Source organism: Cicer arietinum, chromosome 2 (genome assembly GCF_000331145.2).
Source record: "Cicer arietinum cultivar CDC Frontier isolate Library 1 chromosome 2, Cicar.CDCFrontier_v2.0, whole genome shotgun sequence".
NCBI classification, from domain to species: Eukaryota; Viridiplantae; Streptophyta; class Magnoliopsida; order Fabales; family Fabaceae; genus Cicer; species Cicer arietinum.
The window spans coordinates 1,635,944-1,653,439 of record NC_021161.2 but is presented as its reverse complement, the minus strand read 5'-3'; the positions used below and the strand labels follow the sequence as shown (position 1 = coordinate 1,653,439).

Sequence of the window (17,496 nt, the reverse complement as noted above, 5' to 3'; positions counted from 1 at the left end):
TAGTAATGCATGGTAATAAAAGAATAGAGAAAATACTTTTTTCTTTTAAAATTACCTTTCAATAAAACTATTTTATTTATGATTTTACTTTTCTTAAATAAATGAAATAACAATTTTTTCTAAAATAATAACATAAAACTTTATAACTTCTATTTTTTAAAACATGTGAGTGCACCATGGTAGTAAATAAGAGAATAGAAGGAATAGTGAAAAGTTTGATATGTCACTATGAACAAGAAGCATCTTATAAAACAAAATTATTCTATCTTAATAATTCATAAAATTCAACCAAAGTAGCCTAAAAAGCATGCAACACAACACACCTTATCATCATATCATGTTTTCTAAAACATTTCCAACACTTAGGAAAACAACATCATCATGATTTCCTTAATAGATGTATATATATATATATATATATATATATATATTATTTTGATGCAAGACCTATAAATATTTTTTTTTTTGTTTACAAATCATTTTGAGCTTTAATAAATTGACTTATTCCATTTAAAGAGATCATCACCTATTTTTTTCCATCTACACAGTATTCTAAAACCTTAACCAAGCACTTTGCCACTTGCAAAAATTAAAAATTAAGCTATCATGATTCTCAAATCTACAAGGATTTATGAAGATTAATTGTATCAGGAAGATAAATCATACATAGGTCTCCTTTGCTAAAGAACCTATGAATCTTAAGACATGTCAAGATCAAAATCAGAATCTATTTTTTTTTTAATATCTCATGTGTATATAAACTCCCTCATTTTTATTTATTAATTAGTAAATTTCTTTTTTATATGTCCTTAAATTTTTAATTAAATTGATAAATATCGATACTGTGAAATTGAATGTATTATTTCAAATTCAAATTTTTATAATTTCAATTATTTTTATTGAGAAAAGTGGACAAATAACCACATTAGTAATGCATGGTAATAAAAGAATAGAGAAAATACTTTTTTCTTTTAAAATTACCTTTCAATAAAACTATTTTATTTATGATTTTACTTTTCTTAAATAAATGAAATAACAATTTTTTCTAAAATAATAACATAAAACTTTATAACTTCTATTTTTTAAAACATGTGAGTGCACCATGGTAGTAAATAAGAGAATAGAAGGAATAGTGAAAAGTTTGATATGTCACTATGAACAAGAAGCATCTTATAAAACAAAATTATTCTATCTTAATAATTCATAAAATTCAACCAAAGTAGCCTAAAAAGCATGCAACACAACACACCTTATCATCATATCATGTTTTCTAAAACATTTCCAACACTTAGGAAAACAACATCATCATGATTTCCTTAATAGATGTCTATCATGTTGTGACAGCCACTGTCCCATTATATGTAACTATGTTTCTAGCTTACATTTGTGTTAAATGGTGGAAACTCTTCACACCTGATCAATGTGTTGGCATAAACAAATTTGTTGCAAATTTTTCAGTTCCATTGTTATCTTTCCAAGTCATTTCTTCCAATAATATCTACAAAATGAGTCTCAAACTTATATATGCAGATTGTGTTCAAAAATTTCTTGCATTTTTTGTTTTAATTGTAATTATTAAGATGAGTGATAGAGGTGGATTGAAATGGATTATAACTGGTCTTTCATTATCAACACTTCCTAATACTTTGATCCTTGGAATTCCACTCATGAAGGCTATGTATAAAGATGAATCTGATATTTTACTACCTCAAATTATTTTCTTGCAAAGTATGATTTGGTATAATTTCTTGTTGTTTCTTCATGAGCTTGATGCTGCAATTCCTGCTAGGACTATGCCTGCTTCATCATCAACATCATCACAAGGCACAGGTGAGAATTTCAATTCGTAAATTCTACCATTTCATCTATCAATAATTTTAAATTGTAGTTGCAGCTACGCTGCAGAACATTTACAAAATGAGAATAATGCAGCTACAATTGCCGTCGTAGATATTGCATAAATTATATATTGTGGCCGCAATTTTAAAACTATGATTATATTTTGAGAAAGGATAAATTATTATTTTTTTAGTGTATTGTTTGTAGGAGTGAAAGAAAAAAAAAACAAAAAGTATAAGTTTATATATAAAAATTCTTCATTTTATTTATTTATTCTTGTTTCACCTTGACATTCTCACTTTTGCACAGCAATCATTAAATCTAAAACTGGATTTTATTTATTTAAATATTTGATACACCCTTTCTTCATTAATTATGTAAGCATATTTTACTTCAATAAATTATTCTTGTTTAGTCAACTGAAATAATATGTGACAATCAAAGGTGGGCCAGAACAAATTTTATTTTATTATTATTTTTTATTTTTATTTTTGTGATCTTTCCTATCTTTAACTCTTGTCAATTAGATTCTGTTTAAATAATTATATATTCTTCAAAAATGAAATTGAAAGTTGACAAACTATCCTGTTTTCTCTGCTTCATGTTAGTATAAAGTAAAAAAAATAAATGTAAATAGTTTTATGAAAAAACAATGTTATGGCTTCACATATATTACTACAACTGAAATTGTCATTTATCTTTTTCTTATTTATGGTTAAAGGAGAAAGTGAGACTTCTTTGGAGGTACAATCAAAAGAAGATGAAGGGGAAGAAAGAGGAGAGACTAGATCACAAAGGAAAATGAGGATTTTGATTATTCTTATGAAAGTGGGGAAGAAATTGATCATGAATCCTAATACCTATGCAACTTTTATAGGCCTTATTTGGGCAAGCATACACTTCAGGTAAGCACAGTGGAGAATAAAGACAAACTTTGGTGTCGCATTTGTTTTAATTCACTAGGTTTTAAACGTCTCTGAGTGTGATTTGGACGGTAACATAAATATTTTTGATGTTGTCAAAACTGTAACGTGATCGCAAATGAGGTCGTATCAATAGTGATTCTCTGCTATATCAAAGATCGCGACCTCTGTAGCACCGACACTTTTGATTGAATTTGTGTGTGGTGTCTGACAGGTCAACACAACACTAAAACGTATAATTACATTCAATTAATTCATTTCCTCAAATTGATATTGATGTTAACGTGACAGTGTCGTGTCCAATATCTATATCTATACCAATACTTCATAAATTGTAATTCGACCACAACCGTTCATGCGGGACTGCGATTTAAAACTTAATAGATAAATATGTTTTTCAGGTGGGGAGTAGATATGCCAGATGTTGTTAAGCAGTCAATAACAATATTGTCTAGTGGAGGTCTAGGTATGGCAACATTCAGCTTAGGTAAGAGAATGAATGAATCAATCAATTGTATCATTTTATGTTATGATTGTTTTTTAATGACAATAATAAATTTTCATGAGTTGGATTAAAAGGGCCATTTTGCTTATATTGAATGAAATTTGAACAGGTTTATTTATGGCATCAAACTCAAGCATCATAGCATGTGGACCAAGGATGACAATGGTAGCAATGGGACTTAAATTTCTTGTTGGACCTGCCCTAATGGCTGTAGCTTCCATTGTTATTGGATTAAGAGATACAATGCTCAAAGTGGCAATTGTTCAAGTAATTTTTCTTTCTTTTTTATTATTAATTTTTCACGATGTTTTAAAAATCAGACCGATCTTGTTGAATTGGATTAAATCGATTTTGAACTCAGTTGCATCGACTTCAGTTTTACTTTATTTTATTTTTTATATTTTTTTAATACTTTTTTAGTATTTTTTATTTTGAAGTTATATTATTTTATATTTATATATGATATGATTTTTAAATGCATAGGCAGCTCTACCCCAAGGAATTGTTCCTTTTGTTTTTGCAAGAGAGTATAATGTCCAACCAGCAATTCTAAGTACAGGGTAAGTAATACTTTAAATTATCTATTTGATAATCTTTTCATCGATAACTTTAGATTATATACGTTGTTGTTGTTGTTGAATAAGACTCATACTCACTGATAAGTATACAGTCGCTCGACTCGAATCGAACAAGTGAATTATTATATATAACTTTTAAAATTTAATAATGAAAAAACTACCAAATTTTATCATCAATTGTTTATATTTTTGTGTTTATTTATCTATTTTTTATAGATCCGATTTGTTGTTTTAACAATTGTTTTTATTTTTGTGACAGGGTTTTACTAGGAATGTTAATTGCTTTGCCAGTGGCACTGATTTACTACCTCCTTTTATCACTTTGACTCATTATGTTGAATATATACCATGGACAATGAGGAATCAAATTGGTGTATGCTAACAGTTTTATATAGTTGTATATTGTGAGTTTTGATTCCTAGTCACATAATTGATAACAAATTTTACAAGTAGAGTTACACACAGATTTTGTAACTGTTGGTTCAACAGAGAAATGAAAACACTTGTGAGTACATCATTATTCAAAGTTACAAATTAATTACCTAGACACAACATAATATATAACTTGAGTCATTGAGATTTGAGAATGAGATTGGTTTTTTGTTGTTGTATTTGTAACATTTGATACAAACATCATTTGTGAAACAAATCATTCAGAATTTCATTTAACTAGAAGCATGTCTAATAGCTCAAATTCTCAAGACAGCAATTCTATTACTAGAAGTTCATGGAATAATACAACTCATTGTTGGAAACTATCAACCAATAATTACAATTGAATTGAACATGTTTAGTTTTGCGGTAGAATTAACAAAATTACATTAAACTATTGTAATTTTATAAAAGTTATACTCGTCTCAATGTAATTTTGTCAATTTCACCGCAATATTGTTAAATTGAATTTATATACTATTATGGTATATAATTCTTTTTCTATTAGATTTTATTATTATGTCCTTACAATGTAATGAATTTTATTTTTACAAAAGAAAAGCTAATTCCTCCTTAAAAAAAATAGAAAAACTAATCCATATACTATTTGTCAAATTTCAAGTATTAATAATAATATGATCACAATGCGTAAAAAAAAAAGAACAATAATATGATCACAATATTTTTTTGTTTGAAATATAATAAAAAATATAGTTACCTTGTAAATAGTCGTTCAAGTTCATTTGTTTAGTTAAATAAACAAACTCAATTGATTAGTGTCTACAAACAGGTGACAATTTTTTTTTACACTCTTAAATAGATTTATATATGATTGATATTCATTTTCTAATAAGTTAATTTGTTTATGTAGCAAATTGTTTACTTTTTAAAAACTCGTCTTGATTCTTTTTTAAATAAACCAATTATAACAAGTGTGTTCAAGAAGATATCTAAAATATTATGTTCCTCTGTAAATGGGAATAGCATCTACCACACCATGTTTTGTCCTGTCTTTGCTTGTTTCTTTAAAAGTGTGATAAAGTGGAACTTGAAAAATGTAAACTTCATGCAATCTAATTCCATAAGTGGATATTTTTCTTTAAATCTTCTTTAATAGTTTCACACACATGATCCGATTCTGATTCTCCTAAAACCAACAATTCACTTTAATATTTATTTAAAATAGGTAATATTCACTATTGTATAATAAATCAAAGATAAATATTTTAGATATATTATATTCGATATAAATTTATTACAATAACAATTATTTATTTTTTTCACTTTACTTTAAAACTTTTTGCAGCTATGCTCTACAAAATACACGAAGGCTTTTATATATATTTTTTTTCATCATTGTAAACATACCAATTATTCATTGGCATTTTAAATTAATAGCAATAACAATGTGAATGGAATTCTCAACTAATTCATAAATCCCTTTTAAGTAATTTTACTTTCTTCTCATTTTCACAATTGATTAAATAAAAAAGACACGGAAAACTAATTTTATTGTGTCAGTTAATATTATGAGTCATTGATTATATAATTATATTATAAAATTATAATTTTTATCAATCAATAATCAAATATTCATAGTAACTATCAATATAAAATGATTTACGGTATCAACGTACATAACCATTCAACTCATTGAGTAAAACCCTTAAACATATATTTTACTAATATATAGACATATATAAGTGAACTATGTTAATGTTATACTTTGAACCCTAAACTTCCTCTTGATTACTATTCCTTTAGCACCCCTCAACAACTCATATAACAAATTGTCACCTTTTAAATACGAGGATCTATAAGTTATCTAGTATAAACGTGTGTTTGAAAATTTGATTTTTGTGGTCGCTTTCCATGTCAACTAATAACTCTCTCAGATATCTTTAATATATAGATGCACATTTTCTTTTTTCTAACGCAATTTCATATTAACATACGTTAATCAATTCAATTATCCTTATGCATTACACATGATCAACGAGGCTTAGACACAATCACATAGACTAATTATTTTAAGAGCCAACTCGTGGTTGGGATTAATAGTAAGAGACATACACACATTAAGAATGTGATTAGAAGTTCAAACTTTATTTTTTACTAAAGAGAAAAATCTGATTGAAAGAGAAGAATACATCTTGTGATCTCAATATATTTTTTAATGGAAATTATTCAGTAGTGAACAGTGATTACTTTAAAAATAATTATAATTGAAATAAAATATTTGTAATAATTTAATAAAAAATATAAAAAATATTCATATTGATAATATATATAAATTAAATTATATTTTAATTAATACGTCAATTATATTTTACTTGTCCGTAAAATTTAATTCAATCATAAATATCAATATTATGTGTTTTTAGGTGTTATACTTTCCATCAAATTTAAATTCAATATGTCACAGGTGTTTGTAAGTTTCAAGGTTGTTTCACACTAGGTCTATAAAAAATGTTATATATTTAATTTATTTATTTCCTATTTACTTCAACTCTATTATTTAATCACCTAAACAACTCACATTTCCCATGTGAATTACAAATAAAAAAAAAAAATCAATCAAACGGTCACAATTATCCAAATCCCTTCCATTTTCCCATCAAACGTTCGAAAGTGATCCTTCCATTTCTTTTCCAAAAAGAGGTGCTGAAATTAGGGTTTTCTTATTACTTATAATACTCCTTCTTCCAAAGTGTTCATTTCACCGTTCACCTCATAACCCTTTTTCTTCATCTTCCATTTTCCTCTTTTCTCAATGGCGAAGGGTCCAGGTCTTTACTCTGACATCGGCAAAAAAGCCAGAGGTATTTTTCTCTTTCTCTCTCTAAATCCATTCTTCCATTTTCTTCATTTATTTTTATATATTTTTCAAGAAATGATTTTTATTTTTATTTTTTATTATTGTAGATCTTTTATACAGGGATTACAACAGTGACCAGAAGTTCACTATCACCACTTATTCACCTACTGGAGTTGTGAGTTTTTTTATTTATTTATTTTTAATATTTTTTATATTTTGTTGATTTTTTTTTTTTGTTTCTATTTGTTTTTTTGGGAAGATTGTTGTATTGGATGATTTGTAGTTGTAAGGGATTAGGGAAGATTACATTTGTTGTGATTCTTTTTGGGGTGGATTATTGATTGATTATTGGGTGTATATCAATGTTGTGTTGTGGTTTTGAGTGACTGTGTTTGTAGGGTTTGACTAGTTATTTTTTATGATGCATGATTGTGAGAATAGGTTTTACTTGTTGTAACTCTCTATGGCTGTGGGTGTTTTGGGATGGCATTATTGATTATTGTGATAGCAATGTGTGTGTGGTGAGTGATTGACTAGTTGCTCGATGACGATGCATGAATGTGAGTGAGTTTTACTTTTTGTTACACTGTTGGTCTGTGGTTGTTTTGGGAGGCATTGTTCATTATTGCGATAACAATGTAGTGTTGTGGTGTCGGTTGTTATTGTTCAATATTGTGTGTGTGTTTAGGGGTTGCATTGCTGCTAGGTGCTTATGCATGTTTTTGAGAGTGATTCTTACTTTTTGGAATCCTATCTCTCTGGCTGTTTTTGGAGGCATTATTATGATTTCTGTGATCTTTGAAGCATAAACACGGACACCGGACATGACACTAATACTATTACTAATACGTAGACATTGACACGAATACATAGACACTGGAAACACTTTGTTGGTGCTACATTGGCGACAGCTATTTTGTGTTGTGTGTTATTGGTTATTATTGTTCAAGTTCACGTGTGTTTGAGGTTTGACTTGTTGCTAGGTGGTGAACTGTTGATGCATGGTTGTGATAATTAATCTTACTTTTTGGATCCCTCTCTGTCCGTGACTGTTTCTGCAGGCTATAACCTCCTCAGGTACCAAGAAAGGTGAGCTTTTTGTGGCTGATGTTAACACCCAATTGAAGAACAGGAACATCACCACTGATATCAAAGTGGACACAGATTCTAATGTAAGTTCACTATTCTTTCTTGTCATGGATTTATTGTTGTTTGTTGTTCTGCTGAGTGTCTGTTAAGCTTGTCTTGCAGATATTATGAAACCGGTTTTTGTGGTTGATATGCATGCTTACTTCCCTTGCAAGAAAAATTTTCAGCAAATTTTTATGTGTTGGTTTCTCAATGTTTTACAGTAGGATGTAAAATAGTTCACAGTTCTATTTGGCTGTTTATGGCACTTGCTATTGATTTCTAACTGTTTGGGCCCACTTACTTTTTAGTCTACCTGAGCTCTTCTAACAGCTTAGCTTGAAATTTAAGCTAAAAGAGACATGACAGATGGAAGTAAGTAGGGTTTTCGTTATCTCACAATACATGCGAGTGGTATCTCAATCTGATACTAAACTGAGCCCAATCAATATGAATCTTTAGTGTGTACCCATTTAGATATGAATCCCGATTCATTGTGATGAGTCATGATTCATTCTAATGAATCACTGCCTAAACTTGGTGTAGCCAACCACTTTTTTGTCAAATTTGAATAACCAATCACTTTTCTTGTCATTGGATATATGACTGGAATCTTGAGTTATTGAGATTCATAATTTCATATATGGATGTATCATATATTTTGTTATGCCACTCGTTTTTTACTTAAAAACTATATTTTTACTAGCAATGTATCTTATGATTAGTTATATGATTCAATTCATGATTCAAAAAATAGGTCTTCTAATTCATGATTTGATTCTTCACTATTTAATAATCATGTAAGAATGAATCGCTATCAATTTGCCAACATAAGTTAAAGGATTGCCAAAGGAAATTAATATTAGTTATTTCAAAACAATTTTATATTGTAAAATTGAAATTGGAGGTTTTGCTTACATGGGGGATGGAGTAGAAGTGTGTTTCTACATGAACCCTACTTTTAAGTATGGCTCTATGTTAATTAGTAATTACCTTAATATTCATTACAAATATTTAATGCACTATACCTATTCTTAAACTTGATCTAGATGTAAGCAGTGGCTACTTGAGGAATTTTATTTCCATGCTTTGCAAAAACTTGTGCTTTATCTAGATGTCAGGCATGATAATTATTGTTTGGCAATGTAAACCCTGATCGTATGATCCTCACTGTGTCAATTTACTTTTGATCTTGCAAATTACCCTTTCTGTTTGTATGTTTTACTATATTTAATTGTGCATATAAATTCCAGCTCTCCACAACAATCACTGTTAATGAGCCAGCTCCTGGCGTCAAGACTGTTCTTAGCTTCAGAATTCCTGATCAAAGGTCTGGAAAGGTGAGATAAGTCATTTGTTTTGCTTAAGTTTCTTTGATTCTAAAGAGGAAAGTAAGAATCAGTAATTTGAGAAACAAACTTCTGTATGAAACAGGTGGAAGTTCAGTACTTGCATGACTATTTTGGAATTGGTGCCAGCGTTGGGTTAACAGCTAACCCAATAATCAATGTCTCTGGCACTCTTGGAACTAATGTAATTGCTCTCGGCCATGATCTTACTTATGACACAAAAATTGGCGAATTTACAAAACTTAATACTGGTTTGAACTTCACCAAAGACGATTTGGTTGCTTCCTTGACTTTGTAAGTAACTCATTTCTTTCTAACAGGACTTTTCTAATTGAACTGTCGTCATTTATTTCTTTCTTACTTATATAAGTTAACCTTTTACTTGTGAGAGCTTTAGAATTTTAAACTTAATCTGTAGCTGGTTTTGCTCACAGATGACTTGGAGATGTATAATTGTATTTTCTCAGGTTTCAAAGTTGATAACCATTTTGCTTACAAATGACTTGTGAGGAAATGTCAATGGGGCAGGGAATACTCTCCCTCTCCTTGTCCAATCCTCCATATTACTCCCTTTCACTGTCCTCATTTCTCATCTTGGAGTGTTTTTATTTATCCCCCACCCGTCTCTATTGATTCCCGCATAGACTCCTAAGTTCCTAGAGAATAGCAAACAAATAACTAACATTCAGTAAATTTGTATCCATCCCTACATTTCATTGGGGTTAATTTTTCTCTCCATCCTTGTGGGTAAAATTACCCCACACGTGGTGCCCCTAGTGTAGTCCCTGTATTAAATTGGCATCATTCAGCAGTTTTTTTGTTTCCTTTTTATCTGAGTTGTCCATTTCCATTTAATTGAAACCTTGCCTAGTTAGACAAGTCATAACTGCTAGTTGCAGTAGTTGCACTTTAGATATGTTTTATGAACTATTCTTAGATATGTGTTTGAACTGATTGATATGTGTGGCGACATGGTGGATTTTTGCAGGACTGACAAAGGTGATGTCCTGAATGCTTCATACTACCATGTAGTCAATCACTTGACCAAAACAGCTGTTGGTGCTGAGGTAACCCACAGATTTTCAAACACTGAGAACACACTCACACTCGGCACCCAGCATGCGTTAGATCCCTTGACCACAGTGAAAGCTCGATTCAACAACTTCGGCAAGGCAAATGCCCTCATCCAGCACGAGTGGCGTCCCAGATCATTCTTGACCATTTCTGGGGAAGTGGACACTAAGGCCATTGAGAAGAGTGCAAAGGTTGGATTAGCTTTGGCTCTCAAACCTTGAGAGTAATTTTGCGTCCCAAATATTGAGGTAGGCATTGTTAGCAAAGCACATAATTTGTCTCACAGGCTTAAATTGTGTTTTTGAGGTTGGTTTCTATTATTAGATACAAGTGTTCATGATGATGATTTGATGATTGCATTTAAGCAATACAACGTTGTATAAATAAGTAACGGATTCTTTCTATAAACCAAATGTTACTCTTAAATCAGCACAACCTTTTTGGCGTATATCTTTTGATGAAATGAGGAGTGAAGCTCATTATCGAGGTTTTTCCAGCTAGATTTATAAGCTATGTTCTTGTGATGATGCAACCATTCCTCCCATTTTGCTTTCACAAGTTAAGGGTTCAAATGAGTTAGAATGTTCTTTCACTGTATGATTGCTTTTTTTATTCTTTTCTTAATTGCATTTTTGTTTTTATTTATTCATTGTTGTTTTGTTTGTGTTTGTGCCGGGTGAAAAATTTCTATGATCTTGGACCAAGTTTTTAAGAGGTAAGTTAATATGTTCTAGTCCTCTTCGATGTCGTTAGATAACTTTTGTATCTAATGTATGTCTCGGCGTTTCCATCAAATAATGTATTTTTAATTATTTAGTTTTGCCGATTGTCGTTAACTATAAAGTTTGGGTCACTTTGTATTTGACACCTTTAAATATTTGTAGGTTAATTTCCAAATTGATGCAAAAGATAAGAAAATCATGTACAATTTGGAAAAAATGTAAAGACCATAGTTTTTAATGAATATATTTTTGTGAAAATCAATCATATAAATGAGATTTTGAATTCTTATTTGAAAATTTATTTTATTTTATATATTGATATTGAGTGTGGTTGTTCGAGATTTTTTTAATATTTTTTAAAACTAAAAATCGTTAAGTGTTTGATTGGTGTTTATTTCAGATTTTTTAAAATTATGCAATAGATGAGAGAAAAATATGTTACAAATTTTAAAAACATTGAACATACATTTCATCAAATTTTCTTTTCCTTTCCCAACTCTAATATAAGTTTTCATCAAATTTTCTTTTCCTTTTTAATTTTTTCACATCGTTTTTTTGTTATTTTTATGTCTTTTATTTGAATTATTTTATTTTTATATTATTTATATGTGATACAAATTTTGCTTGTGTTTATTTATTATTTTTTTATGTGTTACATTAATTAATTTTAAGAAATAGTAATTAAAAAATTCACGTCTTTTATGATAATTTTGTAATTTGAAAAATCACTTTTATAAAATTATATATAAATAAATTAAAAAATTTTAATTAAAAAAATTATTTTTAAGATAGTAAACAAATAAAAATCAAAAAAGTTATTTTTAAATAATTTTCTATAAAATAATCTTTAAATTGTTTAAATTAAATTATTTTCATTTAAGCTCAAACAAACGACACATTATTTTTATTTAGTTTGTAATGTGTACAAAATAATTTTATTTAGTTTGTAATGTGTTATTTATCGTTATATCAATGTATGTAATTAATGATTCATTGTGTGGTGAAAACTGAATTATCTGGGTCTAGGTCAAACTAGTTAAATGTTTGGTTTCACATTTTCATGAGAAAAAATGATTCTATTTAGAAGATGACTTATTTCATGTTTAGAATTTTTGTTTCTACAATTAATTTTTAACTTGAAACTATCCGAAATAGTGCCATAGTGGGAGTTATTATCACGTTCACATGTTGAACCATACAAAGGGTATATGAAAATACAACATTAGCAAGTTATATAATCATTTGTCATTTGTTCGATAAATATAGGAAAAAAGATGATGATGGCCTTTTGAAAGTGCTTCTATGTCTTTATTCACATAAGCAATCATTCTTCCACTTTTAAAAATAAAAAATAGATGAGTCTCCAATAATAACTAATCAACACGTTTTTCTTTTAACAAATGACACTTCAAAGAAATTAAGAGTTAGTCTCTCAAAAATTCAAATCTCATAAAATTGTAAAATAATTATTAATACAACAATTATATATAGTATTTTGTCTGTTCCTAATTTTTTTTTTAAAGTAAATTACAAGTTTACATATTCTTTTATAAAATATAAAATAGGATAGAACAAAAGTAAATATTTTTGACATAGAAAACATAGTTACAAGAAAGAAAACATATATTTTGGAAAGTAATATCGATCCTCTAATGTCACTGGCATTGACATAAAGACTATTAACAAACAAAAATTGGAAATTAGCTAGAGATTCTGATATTCATCTTTACAATATAAAAGAAAAATATACAATCATTCAAACATAACAAACTATGAAACATGACACACACAAAGACTTTGAACACGACACAAATACAAAAAACGCTAATGATAATAATTCGAGAAAATAAAAATGGTTCAATATAAACATGATACGTGTCAATATCCGACATCGACACGTGTTTAATATCAGAAACACTTTCACTCAGAAGTTGGTGCGATAAAAAGCAATGCTATGCAATTTATATAACTCCATAAACACTTATAAATTTGCCGCATTTCCCTGAAGGAGACCATCTCTAATCTGCACAGCAATGTCTCTAACAGCACCAGGACCATGTGGTATGAACACAGATGAAGACTTTGAAGATGCACCAATTTCCTTCATGGTGTCAAAGTATTGAGTCACCAATACCATGTCCATCACATCTTTAGCTGATGTCCCGGGTACATTCTCTGAGAACGCAAGCACACTGTCCCTCAGTCCGTCCACGATGGCCTGACGTTGCCGAGCTATACCGAGTCCTGACAGATATTTTGACTCGGCTTCTCCCTCGGCTTTCTTGATCTGCAGTATCTTTTCTGCTTCGGCTTTGTCGTTTGCAGCCAACCTCAGTCTTGCAGCTGTTGATAAAATCGCGAAAAAGGGTCAAGATAAAACCGCAATGTCTATGATCAATTGAAATTGCAACATAAATAAATAGCAAACAATATTACCTGCATTGATTTCATTCATTGCTCTTTTGACATTAACATCAGGCTCTACATCAACAATGAGAGTCTGGACTATCTCGTATCCGTAGTTAGACATCGCCTAAAACATTAACATTGAATTAACTTGTCAATGAGGATGATTACAATCTTCAATGATCTAACGAAAAAAGATTTTGTATAACGAGGAAAATAGATGCATAAGTGTGATTTTGGAAAGAATAAACACCTTCTCAAGCTCGTCTTCGACAGCCTTCGCTATATCATTCTTCTGCTCAAAGACTGCATCCAGTTCCAACTTTGGCACACTGGCCCTTATAACTGATCAAATGCAATATATCATTAGCTTTTAATTAAAAAAGCATGCCACTGGAGGACTGTTTGGATTGACTTATTTGAAATTATACACTGGCATAAGCACTTGTGAGACTATTTGGAAGAGCTTATAGAAACAGCTTCCAACATGTTCATAAATTGTTTTCAGCTTATTTCCACAATCTCTCCATGATAGCTGATGAACACAGCTTATAGTTTCTATGAAAACAATTTGACTTTATTTTATTTTTTGTTATAGAACTAGCTTATACATAAAACATTTATATGATAAACATTTACGCTATAAGCACTTAATTAAGTTGTTTATCCAAGACGACACCAATTATGGTATAATACGACACTAAAAAACTCGAGAGTTTAGTTTCTAGACATTGTTGGCGTAACAATGTTTACATGTACATCCAATGATGTGCTGTCAGTAATGGAATGAAGCAAAAAATCACTACACATACCGTCGAAAACATATGACTGGATCTGCTCCCTTGTGTTGGTGAGCCTGTAAAACGCATCGGATGCTTTGTCAGCCACAGCGCGGTATTGTACAGATGCAACCACCATGACAAAGACATTATCCTAACAAGTTCAACGACAATCAGTTTCTAAACAGCAGGTCATAATAAATCACATAGGAAATATTCAACAACATTTAGAAAAAAGACAGATTTAACAGCATGTTTTCTTAATCTTGAAGTAAAAACGGTTTGTTAGAAGCGAAAAAGGAAATTTACTGAAGTATAAATCCAAAGAAACAAATTGATCAAGACAAAAGTGAAAGGTATAGGGGAAAAAAGAAAATCCAAGATTCAACATTCAACATCAAATTACATAGAATTATAAAAAAGAAACATCAAATTACATAGAACTTTATCCATTACATTGATCAATAATAACCTTTAACAATATACGATGAATAGAATTCTTTCAAGTATGTTATAAAAAAGGACAAACCAGAGATAAACATGGATAATCCTTGTAGAAAATTTGTTAGTTTTGAAATTGTTGTTTCAAATAACAAGAACAGAATATTTTCGAGATTTTAAACAAAATTATAAAGCTTATTAACAAAAGAACTAGATAGTGTTGTCAAATAGTGGCTATAACACTTGTTCTGTGATATGCTATTTAGTACAAAATATTATTGAATAGCAGCTATAATATCGCTATAGTACTGTAGCATAGAAAATATGAACAAAATGCTATTTTCCGCAATTTGCGATTGACAACACTAGAACCAAAACACTTTCTTATTTCAAGTTAGAAGCAAACAATCTAAATAATAGCAGCAAGAAGAAGAATAGGCATAGTAAAGGAAGAATCAATCAAGGACCTTGGTTTTTGTCTCGCATTTGACATCGAGTTGCTGCACTCGAAGCGATAATCCACCAGCTATTTGATAACCAAGACACCAGGGCAAGCAATGGCATCCAGGTTCAAGAACATCAACAAATCTTCCGAACTGCTCTTTGATCGCAACATTTGACTGATCTACTTGATAACAACCCAATGCTTGACCCATCTTTCAATCCTGCACTGAAATATCACAACTCATGAATTAGATAATACTTCATGAAAATTTAAATTTGCATCCACAAAATCAGTTTAAACTTTCCGAATTTACACCACGAATTTATCAACATAGTAGAATACAAGTAATAATATACATATGAATATAGAACAAGTTTGGATAAACAACTTAATCAAAAGCACTTATTCAATAAATAAATATTCATCGCATGAAAGTTTGTCATAAGCGACAAACTGATTTTCACAAGTTTATCTTAAAAGCTTGTTGAAATACTAACAATATATCATGAAAAATCTGTTTCAATAAGAAAATTTAGATTGAAATTTCACACATCTATGTAACTCAGTCACTTAAGATTGAAGGAGTGTTTGATGTAAGACACTGATGTACTACAATTATATTCAATTACTTCGATTTTCTCAAATTATTACCGATGTCTACATGTCATGTGTTTGATGTCCATATCTGTGTGGGTGTACAAAGCTAACAACACTAACACATAATTGTTCTCATATTGAATTGAACCACTTCCTCTATAAATCATCCAGAAAGACAAACACAAAACCATTAAAACAGAAAAACATGAAATTACCAATCAAATCTTCACAGCCACAAAACCACAACACAAAACAAAGAAAATCAAATAAAAGCAAAAATACTCAAACTTTTATTAGGAAAAACCCTAGAAAAAAAAAACATCAAATAATAAAAATCACCACGAAAAAAAAACAATTTTGAGTTAATCCCAGAAATCAAACACAAAACTTACACAACCCCTTGAACATATAACACACAATTCAAGATAAAAGGGAAGAAAAAAAAATAGCAGGGAGAGAATTGCACCTTGGAGACACAGATCGAAATTTTTAATTAATCCAAATAAGTGCGAACTACTAAATGCTTATATAATTAAACTATATATATAGATACACCAAAGAGTATTTGTAAACCCTTTCGTGAAGCATTTGAATTGAATCTATCTTTTGAATACGATGTTTTTGTATTAAAAAAGGTAAAAGTTTATATAAAGAAAAAAAGAGTAAAAGAAAAAAAAATTCTTTCTATTTTTATGAAAAAAATTAATTATCACATCTCCAACAACTCTTTAATTAATATCAAAATATGGATATAATTGATTTCATGAATGAACCTTATTTTGAATTTAGTTCATCAGTTTAAAGACACTGTACTTATAACTAATATGATGTATCTAAATTATATTAATCAATTTTTAAATATTTTATCGATAAATTTACATCGATAATATATCTCTTTTAAACTTAATTTATATAGTCCAATGACTCAAATTTTTATACAATTTTGTAATATTTGAATTACCATAATTTATTTGCAAACGATACAAATTAAACTCTTCTATAAGGGGACCATTTCTATAAATATATTATTAAACCACTTTTAATATTTTTGATGAATAAGGGGACCACGTTGTTTCATTGCATCCTAAGAGTTCGTAACTTCACAGAGCGTTCATGCGTTTTTTCTTGCAAAATATCTTCTTCCTCGTAGTTTCTCAAATCATATAATCTTTGTTTTATGCTTCATGGATAAGTTTTTAGTGACCAACTCAATTAGACTTTATTTGTTTTGTTAATAAAGTCCTATGTATTAAGAATCAGTTTAGATAATTTGAGTTCGAATATTGTCTAACACAATTTTTTTTAATCTAATTTTGAATTATTTAAGCCTATTTTCTGACAAGATTCTGATAAAAAAAAAAAACTATGAGTGCTTAAGTACGTGAAATAATGCTTACAAATATTTATTTAAAGGATTAGTCAAAAGGATTTTAATTTAAATATAATAATTAAAATATTAT

At 29.3% G+C, this 17,496-nt stretch overlaps 3 protein-coding genes across 4 annotated transcripts; 2 read left to right on the top strand and 1 right to left on the bottom strand.

Annotated features, from left to right (window-relative positions):
• The first annotated feature begins 1,197 nt into the window (after positions 1 to 1,197).
• Positions 1,198 to 4,432, top strand: LOC101509031 (auxin efflux carrier component 8-like). Of its 2 annotated transcripts, none has more exons than XM_027331732.2 (6): positions 1,198 to 1,830; positions 2,561 to 2,744; positions 3,164 to 3,249; positions 3,377 to 3,534; positions 3,755 to 3,827; positions 4,105 to 4,432. In XM_027331732.2, the coding sequence occupies exons 1-5, from the start codon at positions 1,308 to 1,310 to the stop codon at positions 3,818 to 3,820; spliced, it is 1,017 nt and encodes a 338-aa protein (XP_027187533.1). In that variant the 5' UTR covers positions 1,198 to 1,307; the 3' UTR covers positions 3,821 to 3,827; positions 4,105 to 4,432. The 2 variants fall into 2 exon arrangements, with proteins under 2 accessions (XP_027187533.1, XP_004489373.1); XM_004489316.4 differs by having other exon boundaries at positions 1,200 to 1,830; positions 3,751 to 3,827.
• Positions 4,433 to 6,909: 2,477 nt separating this feature from the next.
• Positions 6,910 to 11,146, top strand: LOC101508714 (outer plastidial membrane protein porin-like). Its single transcript, XM_004489315.4, has 6 exons — positions 6,910 to 7,099; positions 7,203 to 7,270; positions 8,157 to 8,267; positions 9,477 to 9,563; positions 9,658 to 9,866; positions 10,561 to 11,146. The coding sequence occupies exons 1-6, from the start codon at positions 7,051 to 7,053 to the stop codon at positions 10,865 to 10,867; spliced, it is 831 nt and encodes a 276-aa protein (XP_004489372.1). The 5' UTR covers positions 6,910 to 7,050; the 3' UTR covers positions 10,868 to 11,146.
• A 1,899-nt stretch (positions 11,147 to 13,045) lies between these two features.
• LOC101508404 (hypersensitive-induced response protein 2-like) lies at positions 13,046 to 16,545 on the bottom strand. The gene is made up of 6 exons (NM_001279014.1): positions 16,503 to 16,545; positions 15,462 to 15,664; positions 14,587 to 14,707; positions 14,028 to 14,119; positions 13,805 to 13,901; positions 13,046 to 13,711 (listed from the first exon to the last, which is right to left on the bottom strand). The coding sequence occupies exons 2-6, from the start codon at positions 15,648 to 15,650 to the stop codon at positions 13,350 to 13,352; spliced, it is 861 nt and encodes a 286-aa protein (NP_001265943.1). The 5' UTR covers positions 15,651 to 15,664; positions 16,503 to 16,545; the 3' UTR covers positions 13,046 to 13,349.
• Between the last annotated feature and the right edge of the window lie 951 nt (positions 16,546 to 17,496).

Excerpts from the sequence above, each read along its gene's own strand:
- LOC101509031 (XM_004489316.4), top strand. The coding sequence starts at position 1,308 with ATGATTTCCTTAATAGATGTCTATCATGTTGTGACAGCCACTGTCCCA. Across the intron at positions 1,831-2,560 it reads AACATCATCACAAGGCACAG|GAGAAAGTGAGACTTCTTTG; the intron begins GTGAGAATTTCA and ends TTATGGTTAAAG. Across the intron at positions 3,535-3,750 it reads TCAAAGTGGCAATTGTTCAA|GCAGCTCTACCCCAAGGAAT; the intron begins GTAATTTTTCTT and ends TTAAATGCATAG.
- LOC101508714 (XM_004489315.4), top strand. The coding sequence starts at position 7,051 with ATGGCGAAGGGTCCAGGTCTTTACTCTGACATCGGCAAAAAAGCCAGA. Across the intron at positions 8,268-9,476 it reads AAGTGGACACAGATTCTAAT|CTCTCCACAACAATCACTGT; the intron begins GTAAGTTCACTA and ends TATAAATTCCAG. Across the intron at positions 9,867-10,560 it reads TTGGTTGCTTCCTTGACTTT|GACTGACAAAGGTGATGTCC; the intron begins GTAAGTAACTCA and ends GGATTTTTGCAG.
- LOC101508404 (NM_001279014.1), bottom strand. The coding sequence starts at position 15,650 with ATGGGTCAAGCATTGGGTTGTTATCAAGTAGATCAGTCAAATGTTGCG. Across the intron at positions 14,708-15,461 it reads AATGCGAGACAAAAACCAAG|GATAATGTCTTTGTCATGGT; the intron begins GTCCTTGATTGA and ends TGAACTTGTTAG. Across the intron at positions 14,120-14,586 it reads CCAGTCATATGTTTTCGACG|TTATAAGGGCCAGTGTGCCA; the intron begins GTATGTGTAGTG and ends GCATTTGATCAG.